The sequence below is a fragment of the Dasypus novemcinctus genome, chromosome 5 (genome assembly GCF_030445035.2).
Source record: "Dasypus novemcinctus isolate mDasNov1 chromosome 5, mDasNov1.1.hap2, whole genome shotgun sequence".
Lineage (NCBI taxonomy): Eukaryota > Metazoa > Chordata > Mammalia > Cingulata > Dasypodidae > Dasypus > Dasypus novemcinctus.
In genome coordinates, this window is record NC_080677.1 from 166,972,607 (window position 1) to 166,999,042 (window position 26,436).

A 26,436-nucleotide genomic window follows, 5' to 3' on the forward strand; every position below is an offset into this window, starting at 1 on the left:
TGCCATTTCCAGTCCAATTCCTTCTGCTTTGCATTTTGTACATGGCACTTTGCCTCGCTCTAGACTTAGGATTGTCTTTTTCACCCATAGTCTAAAATGTCACAAAGATGTGCCTTTTTTTGGTCTATTGTCATCTGTTGCCCTAGATGCTCAATTTGGTCTCTTCAACTGGGAATGTCACATACTTAAGATCTGATGTTTTATTCTATTATTTTTTTGACATATCTTCCTCTTCTGAAATTCCTTTCGTTTAAACATTAGAAGTTCTGTACCTTCAAACTCTATCTTTTAGCTCTTCGTGTTTTTCTTTTAACTCTAAGTGATTTCAGTTTTATCTTCTGATCTTTTCTCTTATAATTTTTGAAGACTTATTTACTCATTTATTTATTATTCCCTCCACGAGATGGCTCCCTCGTCTGCTGGATCGTTGTCGGCTCTCTGTGCCTGCCTTCTCTAGGAGGCTCCAGGAACCAACCTGGGACCTCCCACTTGGGAGGCAAGTGCCCAGCACCTGAGCCAGATCCGCTGCTGGCTGTGGCATCTGCTGGGTGCAGCGTCTGCTCGTCTTCTTTAGGAGGCACCAGGAACTGAACCCAGGACCTCCCGTGTGGGAGGTGGGCGCCCAACTGCTTGAGCCACATCTACTCCCTTCTCAGGCATTCTATTTTATTTTACTTTCCAAGAGCTCTTTCTTATACTCCAAATGTTCCATCCATAGAGACTTGTGTTCATGTTTTGTGGACAGAATAGCTTGTTTGTATCTTTGAACATACTAATCATGGTTTCGACGCTCACGTTGCTTCTTCTTGGTCAGTTTCCTTCCTGCTCCTCCTTACCTACTCCGGTCTCAGCCTTTACGTCGACCTCCCCTGGGGTCTCACAAGCCCTGGGTGGGCACCTGTGCTGGAGAACGGCTGACCCGGGCTTGTCAGCGTGGCCTTCATGAGGGTGACGGGCTCAGACCCCTTGGGGGAACCTACACGGTCATGTCCACAGGTCTTTTCTCCTGGGGAGGCAACAACTCCAGGAACAAATTGCTTTCAGATTTCATTTCTTTTTCTGAATTTGAATCTTGAATGTGATGTCCACAATCTTCTTCTCTGAATTATATTTTTATAGGTCCAAGGTCAGTTTTGTTTCCTGTAAACTCTGCTCCAAACCAGGATATTTGTCCTCTGTTTACTGAGAACTTGTCAGAACCAAGCCAAAGCCAACCAAAAATAAACCTTTGATCAGCCCAGGGCAGGGCCCCCGATCCCACCTTCCGACATGCTTGTCAGCCTCCTGGTTTCAGGTGCTCCCTTTTGATTCTGGGAATGTGTGACCCACCCTGGTTTCCAGATGATTGAGCTGTCTGTCGTGTCGTGTTCCCTCATGCTTGTTTATGGTTTGGAACTGGAGGGCTGGGCTAAATTCCAGCTCTGGGACACTAGCTCTTTGAACTTGGGCGACCTGCATAAGCTGTGCTCCAGTGTCTTAATTTGGAAAACAGGGTAAGTGTCTGGGCGGCCAGACGGGGGCTCTTTGAAGGAGAAGCCCCACAGAGCTGCCTTCCTGGACACGGTCACTACCCCAGGGCCCTTCTGATGGCGCTCTGTGACGTGGCCTGGGGATTATTTCTAAGTGTGAGCCATTTGAGACCCTCTTAGAAACAGGAAGATCATCAATCAATCATTGTTAAGTTACTTCTGGATTTTTAGAATGTGGACACTTTGGTTTTGTTCGGTAACGGAAGAATGCTTTGCTCATTATTATAACTGTGGACAACTAGAATTATTATTTAATAATTTGGAGTACAATACTCAATGTTCAGATTAGTAAGAAAACTGAAGTTTTGAGCCCATAAGTAATGAGGAAAGAACAACGACATTTACAGTGAGATTAATTTTAAACGACTTTCAAGGTCCTCCTCCGGGAGCAGCGTGTGGGGCTCTTTCTAAAGGTCAGAGGCCCAGGCCTGGTGAGGACACCGGACGCCGAACTCCAAGACGAGAGCGTAGCGCCAAGACGGTCCCCAGACAGGCGCGGGGCGCAGGGTTCCCACTGCTGCCACACGGCAGGAGGGCGTTGCGGCAACGCACACCTCCTGGGACAGCCCTGAACAGCGGTGCACTCCGGGGGCCGTGCAGCCCGCAGCCCTGGGGGGCTGTGCCGCCAGGGCGCTCTCGGGGTCCAGGGACCCCAGGGGGACCAGGCTGGGGAGACACCGCCCGCATGGCTGAAGGCGAACGTTTCCTCCAGGTGTTCAACGGCATCAGGGCCAACTCACCCCAGCTGGTGACGCTGTGCAGCAGCGCCAACGTAAGCCACCAGGTAGAATCTTCAGGAAATACCATGAGAGTCACCTACTTCACCGATGGGTCCAGGCCGTACGGGGGCTTCTCTGCTTCCTACGGGTCCAGTGAAGACGCAGGTAACAGGACGTTGTCAGCCCTTGTCCAACGGGATGCCCGGCAGGCCCACCTGCCCACGGTGGCTGGGCCGTCTCCTTCCCTTCGTGATGGGACACACACCTGGGCACACCTGGGCACACCTGGGGCCTTCCACGGAGGACAGAGGCACATCCAGATAGAACAGTTCTCTGTCTTTGACAGAGAAAACACTATTGTGAGTTAAAGACTTGAAAAACACGTGGTAGAGGAACTTCTAGCTCAACTGCAGGCAGTGCCGCCACCCGGCTGGCACTCCACAGCGCCTGCTGCTCTTTGGGGCTGGGAGAGATGGGCTGCCTCTCAGAGGACAGCTTACCCCAGAGAGGTGCCAGTTTCCTCCAGGAGAGAACAGATTTCATTGCACTCATCATCCATCTGTGTACTTATTTCCAGTGAATATTAACAGGGAGACATTTGCATTCGATAGAGAGTATTTTAAAGTTATGATAGATGTGGCCTCTGCTTGTACATATCCCTCTACTTTGGGGGTTAGTGCTATTATTTAAGGATTTTGAAGTTTAGCGATTGGGGAACCGAATATTAAAAATACAAGATTTTAGGTTATGCTCTTGATACGGGGACATTCCCTCGTCACTGGCAGAGCCGCTTGCTCTCATGTTCTTGGCCTCTGAGGCAGCTGCGCTCCAGCCCAGGGGAAGACGGCTCATCCGAAGCCACGGGCACCTGCAGCCAGTGCACTCGGGGGTCCCCAGGGGCCCTGTTTGGAGGCCTTGCTGCACAGCCGCGGGGTCTGTGGCTTCCCTCCATGCCCAGGCCACGCCCGTGGTGGGCAGGGGGCGCCGCGCTGCAACGCTGGTGTCACTGAGGAGGGGTCAGAGCGGCGGTGCTGGGCGCCCCCTGCCCACCGCGGTCTCCATCTTCCCACAAATCTTACCACCTCCTCCGCTGCCTTTTACAGGCTTTATTCCCACAGCCACACCCACCCATAGCGCACAGTCAGCACCCCATGCAGTCACAGCATGCTTCCTCACCCGTCCGTCTAGAGCGTTCTCAGGGCTCCGAAAAGCAGAGCCCACCCTGCCACCCGTGCTTGGCCCTTAGCGACGCCGAGGATGTACGGCTGGCAGAGGCTTTCTAGAACGTCCCCCGAGCCCGAGGGCGCGGGGCTGCCTCCCACGTGCCGTGGTCCCTTCTGTCTCCTAGTGTGTGGCGGGACCCTCGCGGGACCCCCGGAGGGAAACTTCACTTCTCCTGGCTACGATGGAGTTGGGAATTACTCGCGGAACCTCAACTGCGAGTGGATGCTCAGCAACGCCAACCAGGAGAACTCGTCCATTTTCCTTCGCTTCCACGATTTCCACCTGGAAAGCCACCAGGACTGCCAGTTTGACGTCCTGGAGTTTCGAGGGGGTGAGTTAGTGGAGGGGCGCCCCAGCTTGCCTCAGTACTCTCCTTATGACTGGAGACCCCAGCAATGAAGGAACCCCGTGTGTGTGGACAGGGCCCTGCACACGGGCAGCCAGGTGGCGCTGCAGAAGCGCGCCTGTGCACAGCGCGGGAGGGGCCGGGATCACGCTGGCACCCTCGAGAGGCTCCCCGAGTCAGGCTCCTGCTTCGGTGAGCCTGGGGTCTGCTTCAGCCCTCCTCTCACGACCCCTGCCCAGGAGCCTGCGGCCTTGCGTGGCCAGAGCGGCCCCTGGTTTCCCGCGTGGGCAGGTCCCAAGGGAGGCCGGGAATTCTGCTTAGACCTCGAAGTCAGCTGGGGCTCGCAGTATCCCAGTTGGAGAAGCACGTGGCGGCTCTTTGGGGAACGTTCTTCTTGGTTAACCTGGTCGGACAGGATGGGGGTGCACTTGGTGAACGTGACCCTTTTAGGAATTCACGGAAAGGCACCAGCTTTGCCCTCTCCTTCGTGCAGCGCATTGTTTGCCGTCAGGTGCCTGCATCAGGGCCTGACGCTCTTTTCCCTGTAATTAAGCAAATACGGGGAAATGCCATTGCAGATCATCTGTACTACCCGAGACCCCAGACCCCCACTCATCCCCCAGGTTACAGACAAGGAAGTTGGGAGTGGCGGAAGCTGGTGTAGTTACCGTGGCAACGCCGCCTCCCTTTGAGAATGTGGATGGCAGAGCTTCCAGAAGCAGGTGGTGGCCAGGCCGGGCTCCCTGAGTCCAGCAGGCCGCAGGGGAACCCGGCAGCTTTCTGAGGTGGATGAGTCCAGAGCAGGCTGGGAGGAAAGTGGACGTTGTGTAGTTCCCCGGGTGGCTCTATTCTGTAACCCCCCACCTGCGCCTGGCCTCGGACAGACCCTCAGAATGGAGCAGAACGGCTGCCTCCCAAGTCCCTCCTGCCAAACGCAGCCTTAGGGTCCCCGTCGCAGCTCCGCCCATCCGTCAGCAGAGAGCAGGTGGGACCCAGGCACCTTCAAGGGCTAACCCTGTGCCAAGCGGTTCATACACATGCTCGGCCCCAGAGCTCAGGCCTGGTGGGAGCATGAAGACATCTTTAAAAGGCTAAGTCATGCTTGCTTTTCCTTGGTGACGTGTTTTGTCACTTTGGGTGTTATGCCTCTTATTGCCTGAAGATGGTACGTGCTAATGTTGATTGTTTCAAGCTCTCCCTCTGATGAGCTGTGCTGAGCTGTGAACGTGGTGGCTCCTTGATTAGAGAGAGGCTCAGAGTCACCTGTTACCTGCGGGAGGGACACCTTCCTCTGTAGCTGACAAAAGCAGAGAGGATCCTGTGAACCGCCTGCAGCTAAATCAAACTCGACACGTGTGCTGAGGGGTGCATTGTGTGTCGTCGTGTATTCCTCCTGAATGCGCTGAATATAATTCTCAAAAGTGACGTGAACGTTGTGTCCAGGGAACGCCGACGGGCCTCTGATATGGAGACTTTGTGGACACTCGCTGCCTGCAATGCCACTGGTCATCCCGTACCCTCAGGTGTGGATCCACCTTGTCACCAACGAGCACGTCGAGCACGTTGGATTCAGCGCCGACTACTCCTTCACAGGTGAGTCATACGAGTAAACAGGTGGGCAGGTAAGAGGTAGAAACCTTTATACTTAAATAGAAATAACGAGGTTAAAATCTCAACGTTTATAACTTCTTCCATCAAGACTACACTTTGTTAGATTTATTTCTAGATTGCTATTAGTTTTGTAACCAATGTCAATAAGATTTTCTAAATTACATTTTCTGATTGGTCGTTGCTGCTGGCTGGGGACTTCTTTTTTTGTATGTGTATGTTGATCTCAGTTCAGAGACATCTGACAGGCTCTCCTTCTTTGTCTGCAGACTCTCTGCTTTTTCTCTGAGGACAGTACTAGTTTCTGCCAGCGAGTGTGCTTTCTCTCCTTTGTCTCAACACTTCATTCTTTTACATGTCTTATTCGTGGGCTAGGTCCGCCAGAAGGACTGACTGCATGTTGTCCTGACCTTAATGAAAATGTCTATGGCATTTCATTGTCACGTATATTGATTGTTCTTAGGTTTTCAGTAAATACCCTTTATCAGATTCAAGAGAGTCCCCTTGATTTTTCATACACAAAAAGTTTTCTTTTTAAAGATTTATTTTATTTATGTCTCCCCCCCCGCCCATTTATCTGCTCTCTTGTGTCCATTTGCTGTGTGTTCTTTTGTGTCCACTTGCATTCTTGTCAGCAGCACCGGGAATTTGTGTCTCTTTTTGTTGCGTCATTTTGCTGCATCAGCTCTCCATGTGTGCGGCACCACTCCTGGGTAGGTTGCAGTTTTTTCATGCTGGGTGGCTCTCCTTGTAGGGCGCACTCCTTGCACGTGGGGCTCCCCTATGCAGGGGACACCCCTGCATGGCATGGCACTCTTCGCGTGTGGCAGCACTGCACATGGGCCAGCTCCACACGGGTCAGGAGACCCTGGGTTTCCCATGTAGTAGGCAGATGCTCTATCAGTTGAGCCACATCCGCTTCCCCACAAAAAGTTTTTTTAAAAATTATAAATGGGTGTTGGATTTTATTAAATGATTTCTCTGCCTCTATTGAGATGATCCTATTTTTTTTTCCTACTTTAATGTGTTAATGGGGTGTGTTAACATGACGTGTGTTTTGTATGTGTTAATCGACTTTGTTTGCCAATGTTTTATGTGGGCTTATGTGACATCAGTTTGCATCTGACACTTCAGCACCGTTCCTCGCTGCTTCCTGGCAGGTGAGAGCACTGTGGTCCCTCCTGCCGGCCACGACAGGCCAGTAGATTCCTGCCCTGCCCTCCGGAGGGTCCAGGGCCATGTCTTTTCACCCTTCTGGTCTCTAGAACCCCAGACCCCAGCCCCGGGGCACACACGGTGACGCAGTGTCTTCTCCAACCACACACCTTCAGCCTGAGGTTGCTCCTCTGAGTCGAGGTCGCTGCCAGCTTATGGAATTTGAGGACCCCCTGTTCTTCCCGCTGAGCCTGGCTCTGGTTACAGTTTTATCTAATGTTGCTTGGTTGATTGGTGGAGGGCATGAGGTCGGTTGGTAGCACCCACTCCACCATCGTGCCTGTTGATTCTTATTTATCAGATTGAAAGAAAAGCATTTTGTGCTGCGCCGCAGGTGAAACTGCTTGAGAAACTTACCAGTTAGTTACCTCGCTGTGCGAATGTGCGGTTTGAAAGCTGACTTACAGATAACGGCACTGCTTAGCGAGACGCGGCGGCGTCTCTAGGGCAGGGCTGGCTTTGATCCTCCAGCGTGCATCCGCTTCCCCTGCTGGTGTCCTTCCCTGCATCCTCAGTGTAGTTACTGTCAGTTAGAAGCACCCCAATTCTTCCCACTTATGGCAGAGCATCCTCCTTTGCACTGAAACGGAGCCTGTCTTCCCTTGTGGACTTGGTATGATTTCTATTCTAATCTTTCTTCCAGTTTCCCTTGACTTTTATCCAATTCTATTTCTGTTTTCCTTTACTTTTTGGATGCTTCCTTTGGCTTTGCAGGCATCTCTCCTTCTGCCTCATTCAGAGTGTTGAAAATCTGATTTCAGGTTGTGGCGGAATCCAGAGGGGTGAGAGCGGTGCTATCACGAGCCCCAACTACCCGGCCCCTTACGATAGCCTGGCCCACTGCTCATGGCTGCTGGAAGCCCCTGCTGGCCACACCATCACTGTGAGTCCTGAGGCCGTGGGCCCCGCACCACCCAGGCACATGGTGTTCTCGCCGTAAGGCATGCCCGGAGCAGGCCCAGTCTGCACATTGTGTTCTCCAGAGTCCCCTCGTTAGAATGTGGGGGCCTCCTAGGCTGCAGTTAGGGGGGGCTGAAGTCTTGTGTCCCAGCCCAGAGGTGCCACGGATTGGAGGAAATCCCCCCAGGAAAGCCATGGGCCCAGCGGATGCGCTTCCCATCCAGCCCGGGGACCGCAAGGCGTTGAGTCCACGCGGCTCTCCTGTTCCTGGAGAAAGGTCCCACCTCAAAACTTCCAAAAGAACCTCAAATGAGGAGAAACCGGGCAGGGCAGGAGGGGATTAAGTAAGGGGCAGGAATAAAGATATATAAAGTGAAGCATCCATAAAGGGCCAGGTGGACGGCGCGCCTGCAGCCGGGCGTCGTTGCTCGTGTCTCCTGCTGCAGCTCACGTTCACAGACTTCAACCTCGAGCCCCACACGGTCTGTGCTTGGGACTCGGTCACGGTCAGGAACGGCGGCTCCCCGGGGTCGCCCGTCATCGGGCACTACTGCGGGGACTCAAACCCCGAGACGGTCCAGTCGGGGTCCAGCCAGCTGGTGGTGGACTTCAACTCCGACAGCTCGGTGCAGCACAGAGGGTTTTATGCCACCTGGACCACACAGAGCTTAGGTAAGGGGCGCTGCGGACGGTACCCTGTCAGCGCGGCTGTCACACTTCTTAAAATTGTATTTATTTATATATCTTTTAATTGTCATTTTTTTAAAGATACCCAGATCACAAAAAATGTTACATTAAAAAACAGAAGAGGCCCCCTTGTACCCCCTCCTCCCGCATCACCCTCCCCAGCAGAGCGGCACGTCCGTTGCATCTGGTGGCCCCACCCCAGAGCCCGGCTGCACCCTGGATGAAGTCCACCCTGTAGTTCACCCTTTGGGCAGCGCCCCTGGGCGCTGGGCTCAGCCTGGGTGAAGGCACGTGCCTCCTCTCAGGTGCACAGACCCCCTGTGTCTCCTCCCCCTCGGGCAGAAACCACGGTGGGCAGAGAACTGGCCTGGGGGTGTTGCATCAGCTGAGTGGGGGGCCAGTCTGGGCCGCCCCCCGTCCTGTGGGCACCAGGCCCCGGGTGTTGGGTCACAGGTACTTTGGCTGTGTGGCGCTCAGAGGCACAGTGAGAGGCAGGGTGGGGGGCGCAGCCTGAGGTGCGGCGGGGCCCTGAGGGTCCCCCTGGGAAGGTGACAAGATGCAGGTGGCGTGTGAGGGCGACGCCCTGCCCGTGAGCCAGGGTGCCAGTGGTGTGACTTCAAAACGGTGGCTTTTGTGCAAATAGAGTAAACCTCGTGAAAATTCTCAAAGATCACAAGGCGGCTGCTGACGCTTTATTCAGGATTTGTGCAGGGCGTGGACTGACCCCCGGGAGGGGCTTCTCTCGAGGGTCAGCGCCGACCGCACAGGCCCTTGCGGCCCGAGCTGAACTTCCAGGTCAGCCCACGGCTGCTGGAGCTGGGGGGTCAGGTGAGCCGCAGCTGGCTGTGGCAGGAAAAGCTGCAGGAAGCGCCTTTTCACTTAACTCGGTAGTTTTGAGTTGACGTTTTTGTCTCTCACATGTGTTTTAATAATGTGAGGTCATCCTAGGTCTTTGTTTCTGCTCCTCCACGTAATTTAATTTCGTTCATTGATCAGTTTCAGTATGATGAGCCAGCTTGCCTCTCAGGAAGACTTGCCCTCAGCATCATTTCCTCTGGTCAGGTGTATCTGAGTGAAGGTACAGACGGGCGCAGAGCTGTGTCCTCAAGCATGAGTGGTGACAGCATCCGGAGCTTGGCATTGCCAGGCTGCCAATAGGCTGTACCCTGAAAAGCAGCAGCAACTACCGCCGCCGCGCCCAGGCAGAGTGAAGTCCACCGCTTCACGGCGAGGGCGGTGGCCCCGGCGGGCTCCGGGCGGGGACGCCAAGCCGCGGCTGGGCGCTGCCCCGTGCCCCCGCAGGACCCCCACACTCCTGCGCCGAAGCCCCCTCCCGCCTCAGCAGGGGAGCGCCGGGCCCCGCTAGAAACACGCCTCCTCTGGGGCCCCCAGATGCCGAGTCTCTCCCCGCCGCTTTCCAGGGTGTGGTGGAATCCTGCACGTCGACAACGGCACGCTCCGGTCCCCGCACTGGCCGGAGCATTTCCCCGAGAACAGCAGGTGCTCCTGGACGGTCATCACTCACGAGAGCAGGCACTGGGAGGTCAGCTTCGACAGCAACTTCCGTGTCCCCAGCGGCAACGCGCAGTGTCTGCGCAGCTTCGTCAAGGTCAGTGCAGCTGCTGCCCTAAGCCAAACCCGTGACGATGCTTCCCCCAGGAAGGAAAGGGCGACTTCACCGCTGAGGTTTCTTAGAGAAAATGTAAGAAGATTAAATGGTAGGCATTAACCGTGGACCCGCAGCACACGTGCTTGGCGGTGACTTTTCATCTGGTAATGTGGAGGCGAGGTACAGAGCTAAGGGGACTCTGGTTGTGCCAGTTCCCAGGAGCAGGGTCGATCCTCCTTCCTGTGGGAGCTACAAAGAGACGGCCGGGTTTCCTTGGCTTCTTTGATAGTCATTGTCACCTCTTCCTCCTCCTCCTCCTCATTCTCCTCCTCTTCCTCATTCTTCATTCTCCTTCTCCTTTTCCTCCTTCTCCTCCTTTTCCTAATTCTTCCTCCTCCTCCTCCTTCTCTTTTTTCTCATTCTTCTTCTCCTCCTTCTTATCGTCTTTCTTATTCTTCTCCTCTCCTCCTTCTCTTCCTCCTCCAAATAAGAAAACAGCAAAAGATCCAAATAACAAAATAACAAAGGACTCAAATAACAAAAGACCCCTTCCTTCTTCTCCTCCTTTTGCTAATAGAACCTCAAATGCCCTTGGAATTTGTCACCTTCACAGGCACAGTTCAAGTGCTCTAAACATCACAGGAGCTTGGAGACGTGGCTCGTGCCAGCCCTCGCTTCGGGCCTGACGCCCACGCACTGCAGAGCCCCCAGAGGCCCCGGTAGAATGACGGGAGGTGCAGCTGGCCAGCTTTTCACCCACAGCCAGGGCTTCCGCTTGCAGGCCCTGACATGCCCCTTCCTGGGCTGTGACCAGGACGCCCGAAGGCTGGGCTCTCTCCCTTGGTGCCATTTTGCTGGTCATGTGCGACGCCCAGGCTCCAAGGCCATGTAGTCTGCCCCAGACACACCCCACCGGCCCCCTGTGTGCTCCTGCTGCCTAAAGGGGCTTCCAGGCGGCAGCCACAGTGAGGAGAACGGGGTCCCACAGGAAGGGCTGTTCCGAGCAGCAGAGGCGGCTCGACCTGCGACTTCAGCGGTGCTCAGCCCAGGACAGTGAGCCACCTGAGGAGGGCCGTGGTTCTGCTTCATGGATACAACTATTTTATATCCTCTCTCAAATTCCATGCTTCCTGTTTAAATGAAAACCCGATACTTACATGAAACACGTATATCATAAAATACACTTAATATACACTTTTCCTAATTGCTTTCACCATGGAATTAATGAACTCGTTCTCATGGAACGAGTTGCCATCATTCCGCATAGGTGAACTGGAATCTGGAAGTTGTTAGTGGAGACTTTCAGTGCAGGTGGCTCAGGTGCACCTTGCCCGCCCCTCCCTGCTGGGCATACCTGCGGACCTGAAGGTGCGCAGGAGACGCCGGGGGGCTCTGGGGGCTGGCAGAGGACTGCGGTCCGCCTGCGGAAGGCAGGCTGGTTCCACGCTGGCACCTTGGACATGCTGCGTAGCCCCGGTGGTACCCTGCTGGGAGCCCTGAAAGAGTGGGCGGCTGGTGGCACCTTCTTCCCCCGGACCTGAGCGGGGTGGGCAGAGCCGGGCCCCAGCAGGCACCCTGTCGGGGAAGCCTCCCCGGGCCTTTGGTCAGAGACTCCCCTCTCCACCCGGAGAACAGGGGGCAAGAGGGAGAGCGGACAGGGGCAAAGGGGCACCCCCCTCCAGCTGGCTCATCCAGGAAGCCGTGGCCCCCCGAGCCCGAGAAGCCCTACACCCACCCGGAGACAGCGGGGGCCACAAGCCCCCTCCTATCGAGAAACACGCATTGTGCAGCCGCGTGAAGCCCCCTCCTCTGCCTCAGGCAGCACCAGCAAGTTCCCCTGGGAACCGGAGCCCAGTACCCCCAGGTAAACTGGGCAGAGCAAAATAGAGCAGACAGCACCACAGGACTGTGCACACCAACAGCGAACCTAATGAGCTGCTTGTCTGCCAAAATAAGAGATGCGACAGGATCCAGAGTCTCCTAACCCAATAAACAAAATGTCCAGGATAGAACTGAAAATCACCTGTCAGTCCAAGAGCCAAGAATAGCACAGCTTGAATGAGGAAAAGCAGTCAGTGCTGAGGTAGAGCAGATGCTGGGATCATCGGACAAGGATGTTAAAATAACCACCATAAAAATGCTCTGACGGTCCTGGACAAGTTACCCTGGAACAAATTTTAAAAATAGAAAACCTTAACAAAGAATTAGAAGTTATAACAAAGAACCAAATGGAAACTATAGGAGTGAAGAAGAAAATAACAGAAATATAAACTGGCTGGATGGGCTCAGTAATAGACGGAGATGACAGAGGAAAGAATCCGCAAACTTGAGAGCAAAACAATAGAATTCACACAATCTGAACAACAGAGGAAATAGACCGAAAAAGAACAGAGCCCGAGGAACCTGTGGGAAAATAACAAAAGAGCCACCAGCCTTACAGAGGAGTCCCAGGGCACAGAGAGTGGGGCTGGAAAAATATTTCAAGAAACAATGGCTGAAAGATTTCCAGATGTGGTAAAATGCACATGCCTATAAATTCAGGATAAATCCAAAGAAATGCAAACCAAGATACATCAGAATTAAACTTCTGAACACCAAAGATAACAGGACATCTTGGAAGCAGGAAGAGGCCTGAGATATTCCCTAAAGGAAGCACCTATTTGAATGAAAGCATATTCTCATCAGACTCACAGAGACCAGAAAGGAATGAGAGAATACTTTTCAAGGGCTGAAATTAAGAACTGTCAACTGCAAATTCTATATCTGGAAAAACTGTACTTGAGTAACAAACGGTAAATAAAACCATTTTCATACAAAGTAAAACTAAAAGAAATTATTGCTGTTACATTCCTAAAGATTGCTAAAGGAAGTTCTTCAAACAGTAACGAAAGGATAGAAGAAATCTTGCAGTTTCAGGAAGGAAGATTAAACAATAGATAGAATAGAAATTTAGTTATATACATTGGAATACTTTTTTCCTAAATTTTTTGAATAATGTTTGAATATTGAAACAAAATTTATGATACCCTCTGATGATACCGAAAAGTGGGGAAGGAAGTTAAGTTTCCACACTTCACTCAGAATGGTCAAATGTTGATGTCAGGAGACTGTTATAATCATATAGGGATATTGCAACAACTGGTACAACCACTACAAAAACTATAAAAAATGATACATGTAAGATGGAATCCTAAAACATGCTCCAATAAACATCAGAAAGTCAAGGAAAGAGAAACAGTGTAAGAAGAAACAGAGGAAGCAAGTAGAAACCAAATAATAAAATGGCAGTCCTAAGCACAAATGTATCAATAGCAGTCTAATTGTAAATTGTCTAATTACATCAATCAAAAGACAGAGATTAGGAGAACCAAGCCACAGCCCATGGTATGCTGCTTATAAAAAACTCATTTCAAACTCAATGACATCGGTAGTTTGGCAGTAAAAGGAGGGGAAGATACATACCATGCAAACAATCAGGAAAAAAATGCAGTAATGCCTGTATTAATATCTGATAAAATAGAGGGAAAATAGAAAGATGAGTTATATTCATATCTGACAAAATAGATTTTACAGCATAGAAAATTACTCCAGAAAAATAGGGTTATTGCATAATGAGAAAAGAAATCATCCACCAGGATGATATCATGATCTATTCTAAATGTGTATGGCCCCAAACCACCAGAAAGGAAAAAACAAAGCTGGTCTATTTCAGATGGCATGACTGTCTTGAGACAATCCCAAGGAATCTGCAGAATACCTCCTAGAATTAATACATGAGTTCAGCAAGGTCATAACATGCAGATGTCCACCACATTTCTATGAACTAACAATGAAATGCAGACGCTGAAATTGAAAGTGAATCATTTACAATGGCTCCAAAGAAAGTGAAATACTTAGGTATATGCTTGATAACATATGTACATGACCTATGTGCTGATAATTACAAAATGATGAGGGAAAAAAATCAAAGAAGATATAAGTATTAGAGAGACATACCATGTTCATGGAGTGGGATACCAACCTGGTAAGGGGTCAGTTCTCCCCAAATTGATGTATAGGTTTCATTCCTTTCAAAAGCTCAACAATGCCTTTTGTAGACATAAATAACTTTTTTCCTAAAATTTATACTCACAGGCACAGGCCCTTGAATTCCTAAAGCAATCTTGGAAAAGAAGAATAAAGTGGGAGGAGTCAGCCTGTTTCTCTGGATCTAGCTACTGTGTATTACAGGGAGTAAGCGTGCTATTGGCCGACTGACAGGCACATCAAAGGAGCAGGACACAGAGCCCAGAAACAGAGCGTGCAAACGTGCCTGCCTGATTTTACAAGGATGCAAAAGCAATTTGATGGAGGAAGGATATTCTTTTCAGTAAACGTGGTGGAGCAACTGAACATCCCTAGGGGAAAAAAAAAGCCTTGACATAACCTCAACCTACAAAAATTAATCATAATTTAATCTACAATATAAAATTATAAAACTTTAGAAATAAAATACCAAAACATAATTGGATTGAGGGAGAGGTTCTTGGACTAGACATCTAAAGAACAACCCATGAAAGGAAATACTGATAAATTTCACCCCATAAAAACAAGTAGGTTTTGCTTTGTGAAAACCCACGTGAAGAGGATGAAAGGACAACCTGCAGCCCGGGAGAAAACATTCACGAGCCACCGACTCTCTAAATACTTACGTGCTTGCAATGCTCACCAGCACAAGCTCAGACAACCCAACCAGAGGTCAGTCTCCCACGCTTCATGCCAGCCTGGCTTCGTCCCCACCTTCCCTGCACTCCACGACGTGCCGATGTCCACACTCCTGGCTGGTGGCTCCCTGCTTGCCCCCATCTGCTGTCCACCAGCACCTCACAGCATCCAGTACCCCGTGTGTCCGAGTGCCCAGCAGCTTGGCCAGGCCAGGTCCACGATGGGACGTGACGTGCTGTGAAAAGGCCATTGAACGCTGCTCTTGGGAGGAAACGCTGTGGTGTGTGAGCCTCGCCAGCGTGCTTTGGGTTTGCACCCAAGCCTGAGCATCGTGCTGCCCAGGACTGAGTCCTGACCGTGTCTGTCCCTGCAGGTGTGGGCAGGCACCCAGGAGGCCAGCGGAGCACCGCTGGCCTCGGGCTGCGGGGACGTGGCTCCCGGCCCCGTGGTCACTCCGAGGAACGCCTTCACTGCCGTGTTCCAGGCGCAGGAGGGCACAGCCCAGGGTTTCTCCGCATCCTTTGTGAGCCGTAAGTAGACGCACCCTGGCGGGGCAGGGGCGCGGGCCCGTCCCCGATCCTGAGCACACCCTTAGCTAAAGTCAGCGGGCATCGAGGTCCCTGGGCGGGAGGCCACCAGCAAGGCAGGGTCCGGGGCAGCAGGCACCCAGGGGGGTGCCACGACCACCTGCCTCACAGCCGGGGGGAGCACATGGAAGGGCACAGGCCACCCAGCAGGGTGCAGGCCCTCCTGGGGGGCCACGGCTGCCTCTTAGTCCCGTGGAGACACCCCTCTCAGAACTTCCCATCCTCGTTCAGGTCTGGGTCTACCCTCCTGCTGCACAAATTGGGCTCATGGGAAGTGCATCAGGTTTCTGTGGCTGAATCACACTGAGTGGCCACGAATAGCTGACCGCCGTTTAGGAAAGCACTGGGGAGAGGACCTCCCAGGGGATGCAGTGAGCAGGCGTTTCAGGCAGTGGGGTGGACAGGCCAGCAGAGGAGGAGCAGGGAGGGACAGCAAGGGGGCAGCGGGGTGGACAGTGGGGGTGGATGGGGCAGTGGGATGGATAGTGGGGGACAGTGGGGTTGGACAGAGGGGGACAGCAGGGATGGACAGTGGGGGTGGTCAGGGCAGTGGAGGAGAGAGCAGGGAGGGACAGTAGGGGGGCAGCAGGAGGGGCAGCAGGAGTAGACAGGGCAGCACAGACATTTTCAAACCTGAGACATGAGGGAGCAGCAGGGAATAGCTGGCGAGTGGGGCTGTGAACACAAATCTCATTCACTAGTAAAAAGAGGTTTTCTTTTTGTCTAGACCAGTGATTCATGCGAGAATTTGGTGAATTTGTCCATCTTTTTCTTGACCCGCTCCTGTCCTCAGGCGTAGTTTTCTGGTGACACAGTAGGCCATTTCCAAAGCACTGAGCATGAAGAGCTGGCCAGGTGATCAGCACCGTCCCTCGTTTTATTCCTTTCCTTCACGGACCCTCCTCCTTTCTCAAGCATCTCACAATTACATGGTCTGCAATCAATTTGCACTAAAATTTTTACTTCTTATCCCATAAAAATGTGCAGCTGTAGCATTTTAAGAAGACAGTGCTCCTATTTTGCACGTGCATTTATTTATGGACCTATTTCATTATTACTATTTTTTAAGCGGTGCCGGCGTTGGGCCCTGGGAAGCAGGGGCTCACCCTGCGCTCCTCCCGCCCCCAAGGGCATTTCTTTTTAAGGCGGAAGCTCCTCGTCTTTCCCCCTGGGGTGCCTAGGTAAGGCAGGACGCCTGCGCCTTCTCGCTGGTAAGAGGCGCTCACTCAGGACAGGTGCCCGGCGGTCGTTGTTCCACCAGGGTGCGGAGGTAGCTTCTCGGGCCCCTCGGGCTCCATCGTCTCCCCGAACTTCCCGAAGCAGTACGACAACAACATGAACTGCTCCTACGCGGTGGCGGCCGGCCCCAGGGCCGTGGTGCTCCTGACCTTCCAGTCCTTCCACCTGGAGGGTGAGTCGCTCTCAGTCACAGCAGCGTGGCCACCCACGCCCCGCCGAGGCGCCGTGCATGCGAGGAGCCTGGGGTGGCCTTTCTCTTAAGAATGGTTTTCTCTATGCCTGCTGTGCTGTCACCATAACCGGGAGGGAGGCACTTTTCCCAACGCGAGAAGAGCCGTCCTGGGCTGTGCCCTGGCCCTCGCGAGGTCAGGAGCGCGGGTCAGCGCGCCAGGAGCGTCCGCACGCCAGAAGGGACGGCTGGCCAGGACGCCCGCACCTCGCCTCTCCCCGGCGGCCCGGCCGCTCTCTGGAGCTGACACGGCGTGCGCGCACTGCACAGGGTGCACGGGCTCGGGCGTTGCTGACCCCAGGCCTCCAGTCACATCCCCACAGGCCACCTGGGAGTGGGGCCTGGGTTCTCCCGGCCGGAGCGACTCCTGCTTCTGCTGTGGACTTGCCAGTCCTCGAGGGTGGAGAACCAATCCTCCTGTGATAAGGCACCCTCAGGGCCCGTCCCGCGGCCCTGCAGCCTCACCAGGCCTCGGTGCGAGACCACGGAGGGCACGTCCTGCCTCTGGGTGACTGTGCTGTGATGGTTCCACAGAGGGCGGCATGAGCCACGTTTGTTCTGGGATGAGCTGACTCTCCCCCACGGGGACCTGCCCTTCACGGGGCGCCCTCCGACACGTCACAGTTCTTAAGGGCCTCTGAAGTGACCCCGGGGGTCGCAGGCCTGGGAAAGGGGGCTGGCCCCCAGGGTAGGGCAGGGGAGGAGTGGCTACAGATGGCTGGGTGGTCTAAGCCACGTCCTGCAGAGCCACTGTTGCTGTGGGCAGGGGTGTGGGTGGGGGCCAGGGCACAGCTGCTGGGTCTCAAGGGCCATAGGCACAGCGAGTGGACTAGGTAGGGGAGCTGGGCCCGCCGGGCTGCGAAATCCCACGGGACGCCCCCCTTCCCCAGCTGGTGCACGCAGCCCCCCCCGGCCCATGGGGAGGCTCAGTGCGGCCGGCAGCCACCCCCAAAGCCCCCTTGCAGGGTCGAGCGCTCGGTCACCTCGGTTCCCACTAAGGTAAGCTGCTCTGGGAGTGTTGATGTGATTTGCCGCTGCCTGGTTGTCACCTTTCCAATACCAGCCATTCCACGTGCTGCAGACTGCTCGTCGCTCTTGTGTTATCACTACTGAAGCATGAATCCACCACAAGACAGGAGGAAGTGCCCATTGGAGCCTTTGCAGGATAACTTTTTTTTTGGAGTATAACCTCAAGGTGTAAGCAGGGTCTTCAAAAGGTATAAAATAGACAGCAAATTCAAGATGTTTCCTTTGGAGCAGGCCCTCATGAGGACTGGGTGCTGGAGTGGCCCCTCAGAGAGCTGAGCACTGGAGCAGCTCTTCATGAGAGCTGGGTGCTGGAGCAGCTCCTCGTGAGAACTGGGTGCTAGAGTGGCCCCTTGTGGAAGCTAGGTGCTGGAGCAGTCCCTTGGGCTCCAAAAGGGCAAGCACTCCTGCTCGTTCTCCCCTGTGATGGCCTCGGACCCCCCAATAGGGGCTGTCTGGCAGCTGGATTCTCATCGATTAGCAGGTTTCCAGGCTTCATCTAATAAAAGTCCTAAAGGAAAAGGTAATGAAAATGTAGCGTTAAAGGTTTCTTTTTACCCCTCTTTTTCTATCAAGAAGCACCATCACTGACTTTTGTCTAGTTTTATTTCACCTTTTCTCCATTTAATCTAAGTTAAAACAAGCAAACTTACTCAGCTTTTACCATTTCTTCTTTTTGCTTTCTCAGTTCTTTCTCAGGAATTCAGAATGTAGGCACATTTGCAACACACTATTTTAGAAAGAATTGGGCAGTGGTTCTTTGGAAACCACTCTTTTGTGTGTTTTATTCAAATCGGCTGAGTGCAGAGAGGCTGTGCTCTAAGTACTTCCTTGCTCATCTGGCTCCACAGCTCTCAGCCGTGTGCGTGGCCTCCGGCTGCTCCTCTGGGCTGCGTCCCCATCAGGACCCTGCCCTGTCCTGCCTGGGGTCTCCTCCACTGCCCCCAGGGCAAGGCTGATTAGACACACTGACTGTCCTGCTGCCGGCCTCGCTCTCTCCCCAGAGCCTTTTCTATGGTGCTGAGAAGGACTTTACCTTGTTGGCATATTGATTATTCCTACATAAGGCCTACTGACTGTTATTCCTACAAAAGTCTTATTGATTATTGATTATTCCTACAAAAGGCTTCCTTTCTCTAGTGCTCAGCATCTCGGAAGAGAAGCCAAAATCTGAATCTCAATTCCTCATGTTCACGTTGTTTGCTGAACGCCCATCCTGGGCTACCCGTTCCCCCAAGCTCCTGGGATCACGGTGGCGTTCAGAGCTGGAGCCGTACTGTAATACAACCTGAGAAGAATGTAGTCGCAAGTTCTGCTTCAACACCTTGCAAAGGGCCTTGCCCATTTGAAACAATAAGTGTGTTCTAAACCTTTTCAGAAAGGTGGGAAGTAGTCTTAAGGCAGATGGCGGGAGAGCCCTTAGTCGTAAGGCAGATGGCGGGAGAGCCCTTCAGGCGTAGAGATCTCAGCAGTGAACTGCCTCTAGGCAGGCACTGAATGAGGAGCTGACGGAGGTTGCGGGACCGGCAATTGCCAGTGCAGGGGCACGTGCTGCTCAAACCCCGTCTGCAGCTGCCGTCTGAGTTCTGTTTTCCCACATTTCACCACATTCTTACCACTTGTAGTAGTGATGGGCATTTGCTCTAATTCATAGAAGGACGCTCTTGCATTTGTACTGTTAGCCACAGTCCTCCTCCACTACCAAGTCTGCTCTGTTATACAGCCCCTAGTTTATACTCTAGTTTTCTAGAAAGGGCATTTGGCAAAACCCAGCCTAAAAACACTCCAAAAGTTGGGAATAAAAGCAAGCTTTCTCAACGTGATAAAGGGCATTTATGAAAACCCACAGTTAGCATTGTACTCGACTGTGAAAGACCAAGAGCTTTCCCGTTAAGATCAGGAACAAGACAAGGATGCCCACTGTCACTGTTATTCAGTATAGTGCTGGAAGTTCTAGCTGGAGCAATTAGGCAAGGAAAAGAAATAAAAGGCACCCAAATAGGAAAGGAAGAAATAAAACTCTCAATATTTGCTGATGACATTGTCCTCTGTCTAGAAAATCCTGAAAAATCCACAACAGAGCTGCTAGAGCTAATAAATGAATTCAGCAAAGTGGTTGGATACAAGATTAATATGCAAAAAAAAAACCCCAGTATCATTTCTATACTCTACTAATAACCAATCTGAGGAGGAAGTCAGGGAAAAAATCTAATTATTTTTTAACAGTATGTATTAATATGTAAAAAATGACTGGCGATTGTGATGATAAAAGAGTTTTGTTATCTTTTTTTAAAAGATACATAGATCACACAAAATGTTGCATTAAAAAATAAAAGAGGTTCCCATATACCCCACTCCCCATACCCCCCACTCCTCCCACATCAACAACTTCTTTCATTAGTGTGGCACATTCATTGCATTGGATGAGTACATTTTGGAGCACTGCTGCACAGCATGGATTATAGTTTACACTGTAGTTTACACTCTCCCCCAGTGCATTCAGTGGGTTAGGATATGTAATGTCTAGCGTCTGACCCTGCAATATCATTTAGGACAACTCCAAGTCCCCAAAATGCCCCCATATCACATCTCTTCTTCCCTCTCCCTGCCCTCAGTGGCTACCATGGTCACTTCTTCACATCAATGCTACAGTTTCTTCCATTGCTAGAGTCACAATAGTTCTATAGTAGAATATCAGTAAGTCCACTCTAATCCATATTTTATTCCTCCATTATTCTGTTTTGTATTTTTCTATGGGGCAGAGGGCTTATATATATATGTATTTTTCTTCTAACTCTAAAACAAAGCGGTGATTTGTATTTTTACATCACTAACCCCTTAGGCCAGTGCTGTTTGTGGCAACATCTGTGGTGGTTGCTGAGTGAACACGAGGGGTCTGTGATCGTCTCTGCATGGGGCTGCCCTCTCTCACCCGGGCTCCGTTAGAGCGGCGCGTCCCAGGGCCCCTCCTGACAGGCGGCCTTGCTGTGTGGCGGGGAGCGGGCCGCCTGTGCCTTGTAGAGCAGCCTCTGCCCACCTCACGCAGGAGACTATGAAAACATCTTCACGTGTTGAAATTGCCTCAGTTCTTACCACTGCTTTAAAAAAAAACATTTTTTGAAGGAAAAAATAGGGGTTGCATCACAGTGGGAGCCCCGTTTCCCTCCTGCCTGTTTCGCAGCCAGGGCCGACGCCGCCTCATGGGGCGCAAGGTGGAATGCTGACCCGCGGCCCCCCCGGCTCTCGTCTAATTTCGGTGTGAGGCGGGCGCTTGTCTGGGCTGTTTCTGGAGGTAACGCTGCCTGTCCCCCACTCTGTGCAGCTCGCTCAGCCGTGACAGGAAGCTGTGCCGACGGCCTGCGCATCGTGAGGGGCCTCAGCCTGGCCTCCGCGCCCTTTGCCACACTGTGCGGCACTGAGGTCCCTGGCCCCGTCAGCCTCCTCGGCCCGGTGCTGCTCAGCTTCTACTCGGACGCTCAGACCACGGGCCTCGGCTTCCAGCTGTCCTATAGGATAACCGGTGAGCGGCCGCGGGGCGTCTTCATCCGCCGGGTTCACCGAGACAGCTGTGGCTCCACAGACTTGCGGTGTGGGGGGAATTGTCAGGTGCCTAGTCCAACATGCCTCAGGCATTTTCCTTAAAAAAAGTCCTTTTTCATGAACTTTGGACAGAAATACTTAGAAAATCCAATGGGGGAACTGAAACATTTGCTTGGATGATTTAAGTCAAAATGAAATTCCTCCTGTCATTACTTGTTTGTACAACTCTCAGAGACTAGTTTTATTTCCCCAGGTCACTTTGCTAATGTGATACACAATGTTTTATAAACTTGAGAAGAAATGTAAGAGAACGCCTTTAGAATTTTTGGTAGGAATGAACTTTTAAAAAATAATAATATGCCAAAAGCACAGCCCTAAAGAAAAAGAAAAAGCTGACAGTGTCTGTCTCAAGGCAGTGTGAAATTCAGACTGTGTCCAGCAGTGCCTTTGGGTTATTTAGAGAAGGACGCTTCTGTGCTTACTTGAAAACAGTGATGATACATTTCCCACCTGGAAGAGGCCTCTTCTTTCCTGCGTTGGAGCCATTTGCTTAGTTTGCTGACAGCATTATCCCAACCTCATGAAATAGGCACCCAGAGCCACAAAATCTGTCATTTTTTTGGTCTCTTTTCTTTTTATTTGCTCCTCCAAATCCATTGCTTAAGGTAGGAGGGTAAGTAGTTTCCTTCCCATCAGCAGAAAAGGATGAGTGTTTCCTCACTCGTGACAGGCCTTCACGCCTGGTCCCCGCTAGTGTCTGCGGAGCGGGCTTTCCGGGTGGACTGCGCAGGGCTCTGCAGGCCATTGGCCAGCTGAGGAGATGGAGCAGCCACCGTCCCTCCTGTGCTGGTCCGGTCGGATAAAGAGGACCGACTGACTTTACTCCTCGGGCACAGCTGCTGCTTCGAGGAGCTAAACCCCTGCTTTATCGTCTTCTAAGCTGTATCCCTTATTTTTCTAAGCACTGTATGTGAAGTTCAAGGTATCTATGGAGAGGTTTGCTTTTAAAGAGCATCGTTGCTATTAAGACTTCAAATCCTGACAGTGCTCAGACTTGGGAGTTAAGTAGCATTGTAAGCTGCAGAAGCCACAAAACTGTGTTGTAAAAGAAGGTGATGCCACATGAATTTAACTCACCACTGATGAACCCAGAGGACCAAGCATTTGTTCTCTAATGAGCACTAGAGAATGGCTCTCCCTGCAGAGTGCGAAAAACAAAGACTTCTGTGGCCACCAGTAGCATGTCTCATTTCAAAAAGATACAAGGAGATCTGTCCATGACGGCACACGAGCCCTTCAAGTGTCATTGCAGCTGCATGGCACCATAGGTGACTATTAGCTAGCCAAAGGAGTGCTGATGCCAGATACCAGAAATTGGTTGGTTTTTATAAAGGGTATTTATTTGGGGTAGGAGCTTACAGATACCAGGCCATAAAGCATAAGTTACTTCCCTCACCAAAGTCTGTTGCCACATGTTGGAGCAGGATGGCTGCCAACATCTACGAGGGTTCAGGCTTCCTGCGTTCCTCCCTTCCAGAGTCTTGCTTCTCTCTGGGTTCAAGGTTGCTTTCTTCCCAGGGCTTGCTTCTTCCTGGGCTCAGGTTTCCTCTCTTCCTGGGGCTAACTTCTTTCCTCTGCGAGCTGACTTCCCAGGGCTCCAGCTTAAGTCTTCAGCACCAAACTCCAACATCAGAAACCCCCACTCTGTCCTTCGCCATGCCTTTAATCTGTGAGTCCCCACTCACCAAGGGGCGGGGCTCAATGCCCTACTGGCAATTAATATAATCTCCTATGCCCAGAGGAAAAGACCAGTGTACAAACATAATCCAATATTTCCTTTTGGAATTCATCAATAATAGCTAACTGCTACCGTGACCGCTGGCCTGCCCCACGGTGAGTGGGAGCATGTGCCCTGGGGACAGCCTGGCCTCGACTGGCACAGTGGTGACGAGGCATTTCCGCCCCTGCACCTGCTCAGCGGCGACCGAGGGCCTGGGGTCCGAGCAGAGGGGCCTCATGCCGCGTGCCTGTGGGGACCGGTGGCCCGAAGGGGGCGGGATGGTCTGTCCCAGGCTCACTGCTAAAGGGGACGCAGAGGGCCAGGGAGCCTTGTGCTTGAGCTCACGGGGGCAACTGAACACGAAATGCCAAAACCAGCGTCCAGCCCCCTGGCCCTGGGCGGAGGTGCCGGGGTCGGTGTTCCCGAGTCGCGGGTCTGTCCTTGGGAAGGTGCGCCCTGCCCTCTGCGTGCTCGCAGGGCCTGGGTCTGTGGTGAATGGAGGGGCCCGGGGCTCCCGCGGGGGCCGTCCCTCCCCTCGCCTGGCGTGACCCCGACTTGGTGCTCCTCCCGAGGTGTGACTGAGGTGCTCCTCCTGCCTCTGGGCCCCGCGCCCTTGGCCCCGGGGAAAGGCTGGCTCCTGCGCACGTGGGCGGTTTCTGGGCTTTAGGGCGAGCGATGCCCTCCAGGTAGGGCCTGGCACGGTCTCCTCCGCCGCTGAGCGCCGCACCTCCTCCTGTGTTGCAGCCTGTGGGGGCGGGTTCAGCAGCGCCTCCGGTGTCCTCAGGAGCCCGGCCTACGGCGACGCCCACTACCCCAACGACATGCTCTGCCTCTACCGCATCGCCGTGGCCGCCGACAGAGTGGTGCAGCTGAGGTACGTGGGGCGCTGCGCCCGGGACCCTGTCCTGCCGGCGGGCGGCCTTGTTTCCCCGGAGCCCTTGTCCTCCCCGTGGGCAGTCCTTCCCCCGGGAGCCCTCGTCCTGTAGGCAGCCCTTGTTCCCCCCGGAGCCCTCGTCCTGCCTGCAGGCAGCCCTGCCCCCCAGGAGCCTGTGAGCTCTTGAGGAAGGGGCGTGAGTGGGAAACAGACCTCCTGCCCCACCAGCGAGGAGGGGGGGTGCAGGCACTCCAGAGTTTAAAATAGTCGTAACGAAGTTCCAACAGCTGCAAAGGAGGAGGACACGGCCCTGAGGAGCTTAAACAAGTTTTTCAAAGAAAGTACACCAAAATAAACACCAGCATGAAACCCTAAAGAAAGCCATGTAGAGAGCCTGGTTGGGGAATGGTTACTTGAAATATAAGTGACGTTTCTTCAGTACCTGAGATAGTCACAGCTTGAGATGACAAAGCCTAATGTCTAGATTAAAACAGTGCATTAACCCAGATAAGCAAATCAAGGGATGTATCTGTCAGGATAGTTTGTGAGCAGTAACAAGCAACCCCAACGCACAGTAGCTTAACTCCTCAAGTTTCTCTCCCTCTCATACCACATGTCCTGTGTGGAGGGGCAGGGGCTCTGCTCACCGTGGACCCCAGGCCTGGCCGAAGGCTCCCTGACTGCCCCTGCAGGGGACGGGCACGTGGCATGTCAAGGAGAAGGAAATGCGTGTCTTGCTCCCACTGCAGCGGTCAGAGCAGGCCTCATGGCCCTGCCCAGGCGTGGAAGTGTGGCTCCCGGGGCCAGCGAGGCGGGCCTGGGGCTGCAAGGGGGGCCCTGGGAGCAGCACCCGGCCTGGACGGTGTCCTTGCCTGGCCGTGAGGTGGCTCTCAGCGGAGGTGTTTGTCCGTGTGCCCCACAGACAGGGCCTGCACTTCTATTTCTGTTGTGAGAAGACTGTGCCCTGGGTTCAAAATCCTAATATTAAATAGTAACAACTTTAATTTTTGTGAGCATCTACCATGTACCAGATACTGTTGTTTGTTTTTTCCTTATTATTTCACTTATTCTTGCTACAGACTCCAATTTAAGGATGGAAACGAATCTGAGAGAGGGCCAGCAGGCCTCTGACCATAAAGCCAGCCTGTCCCACCCCACTGTCTTCCCAGTATCAAATAGGATAAGGGTGACATCTGTCTTACAAAGCGACAAGGGAACAGAGTAAATAGCTTTTGTGTAATCAGACAGAAAAGCTTCAAGTGTTCTGAAATGGTAAATGGCGGTCAGTTCCGCTCATCCAGCTCCTGCAGATGGGCCGGTGTGCCTGGCCTGTGCCGGCCGCGTCCAGCCCTGTGCCTGGCTCCTGGCGTGTCGCGGGCACTCACGGAATCCCGGCCCGACTCTGGATGGGTGGGTGCAGGGCGGCCCGTCTCCGGGGGTCCCGCGGGGCCCCGCCCTGTCTCTGAAGGAGCCGGCCAGCTTCATCACGAAGCGGCGGGCGCGCTCACAGCTCCCGTCCGCAGGTTCAGCGATTTCGACGTGGCTCCCTCGGCCCTCTGCTCCGACGACTACGTGGCGATCCACGACGGCCCCAACACGACAGACCCCCTCCTGGGCAAGTTCTGTGGCAACAAGCTCCCGCCCTACGTCAAGAGCAGCAACCGCAGCCTGCTGCTGGTGTTCAGGACGGACGCTTCGCACACGGCGCGAGGCTGGATGGCAGCTTTCCAGCAGACACGGGGTAAGCAGCTTGGACTTGCGAACCTGTGCTTCACGACGTGGCGTCTGCTTTTGTTTCCACCCGTGCTTGCTTTTCACTGAGCCTAGAGGGACGTGTCAGGTAATGCCGTGGTTTAAAAAAGCGTGCATGGCACCTCTTGATAAGTAAAACTCATTCAGCAAAGGCTGCCAACAGCCAGGCCAGGGTCCCAAGCACCCTCCACCACGGAGAGGCAGCGAGGAAGGCTGCATGGCCTGTGTTTGTGTCGTCCTTAGAGGGGTGAAGAGGGCAGAGCCAGACTTGCCTTCTAGAAGGATCACTCTGGCCACAGGGCAAAGGAAGGCTCTCTAAGACTAGAGAAGGAAGAGGCTGTTTTTGGAAAGCCCAGTGGGAATGGAAATGAAGGGTAGAAATCTAGGGAAATCCATAGAGAGGACACACGGCAAGTGGGGGGTTGGAACTTGTCGCGGTGAGACTTTGTATCGGCCAGTTGCTGGATGGTGCTACTTTAGGAGCTCGGGGCCCGGCTGCTGGGTCTAGCGTGGGGATTTGGGGTCAGAGGGCCTGTGAGAATCTAAGAGGACACGCAAAGGGGAGGTCAGAGCTTGAGAGGCGTTCACGCAGGAGATAGCTGCTGGGGCTGTCAGGAGGCGCGGCACGAGGACGTGCAGGCGTGAGACGAATTGGAAATAGCTCCCCAGTTTATTCTCCTACACCTGAGAAATAATTACCTACGTAAATTTAACTCAGAACTTCCATCCTTGGAAATAGAAACCCTTGATCTGATTCAGGGATAACCTTCCCAGACTGCCCAGCTGCCCAGCCATGCTGCGTGGCTGCTCTCCGGCCCCCTCCCGGTGTGGCTGGCGTGGCTGCCGTGTGAGGAGGGAGTCGGGGCTG

At 53.1% G+C, this 26,436-nt stretch overlaps 1 protein-coding gene across 1 annotated transcript in view; it reads left to right on the forward strand.

The window, feature by feature from the left end:
* CUBN (cubilin) overlaps positions 1 to 26,436 on the forward strand; it is a 242,374-nt gene that overhangs the window by 176,075 nt on the left and 39,863 nt on the right. Inside the window, exons 49-59 of the mRNA XM_058297911.1 lie at positions 2,242 to 2,413; positions 3,597 to 3,803; positions 5,262 to 5,411; positions 7,403 to 7,524; positions 7,988 to 8,213; positions 9,650 to 9,837; positions 14,915 to 15,071; positions 16,390 to 16,539; positions 20,945 to 21,142; positions 23,687 to 23,816; positions 25,340 to 25,557. Coding sequence (XP_058153894.1) covers positions 2,242 to 2,413; positions 3,597 to 3,803; positions 5,262 to 5,411; positions 7,403 to 7,524; positions 7,988 to 8,213; positions 9,650 to 9,837; positions 14,915 to 15,071; positions 16,390 to 16,539; positions 20,945 to 21,142; positions 23,687 to 23,816; positions 25,340 to 25,557 — 1,918 coding nt within the window. The remainder of the gene's footprint in view (positions 1 to 2,241; positions 2,414 to 3,596; positions 3,804 to 5,261; positions 5,412 to 7,402; positions 7,525 to 7,987; positions 8,214 to 9,649; positions 9,838 to 14,914; positions 15,072 to 16,389; positions 16,540 to 20,944; positions 21,143 to 23,686; positions 23,817 to 25,339; positions 25,558 to 26,436) is intronic.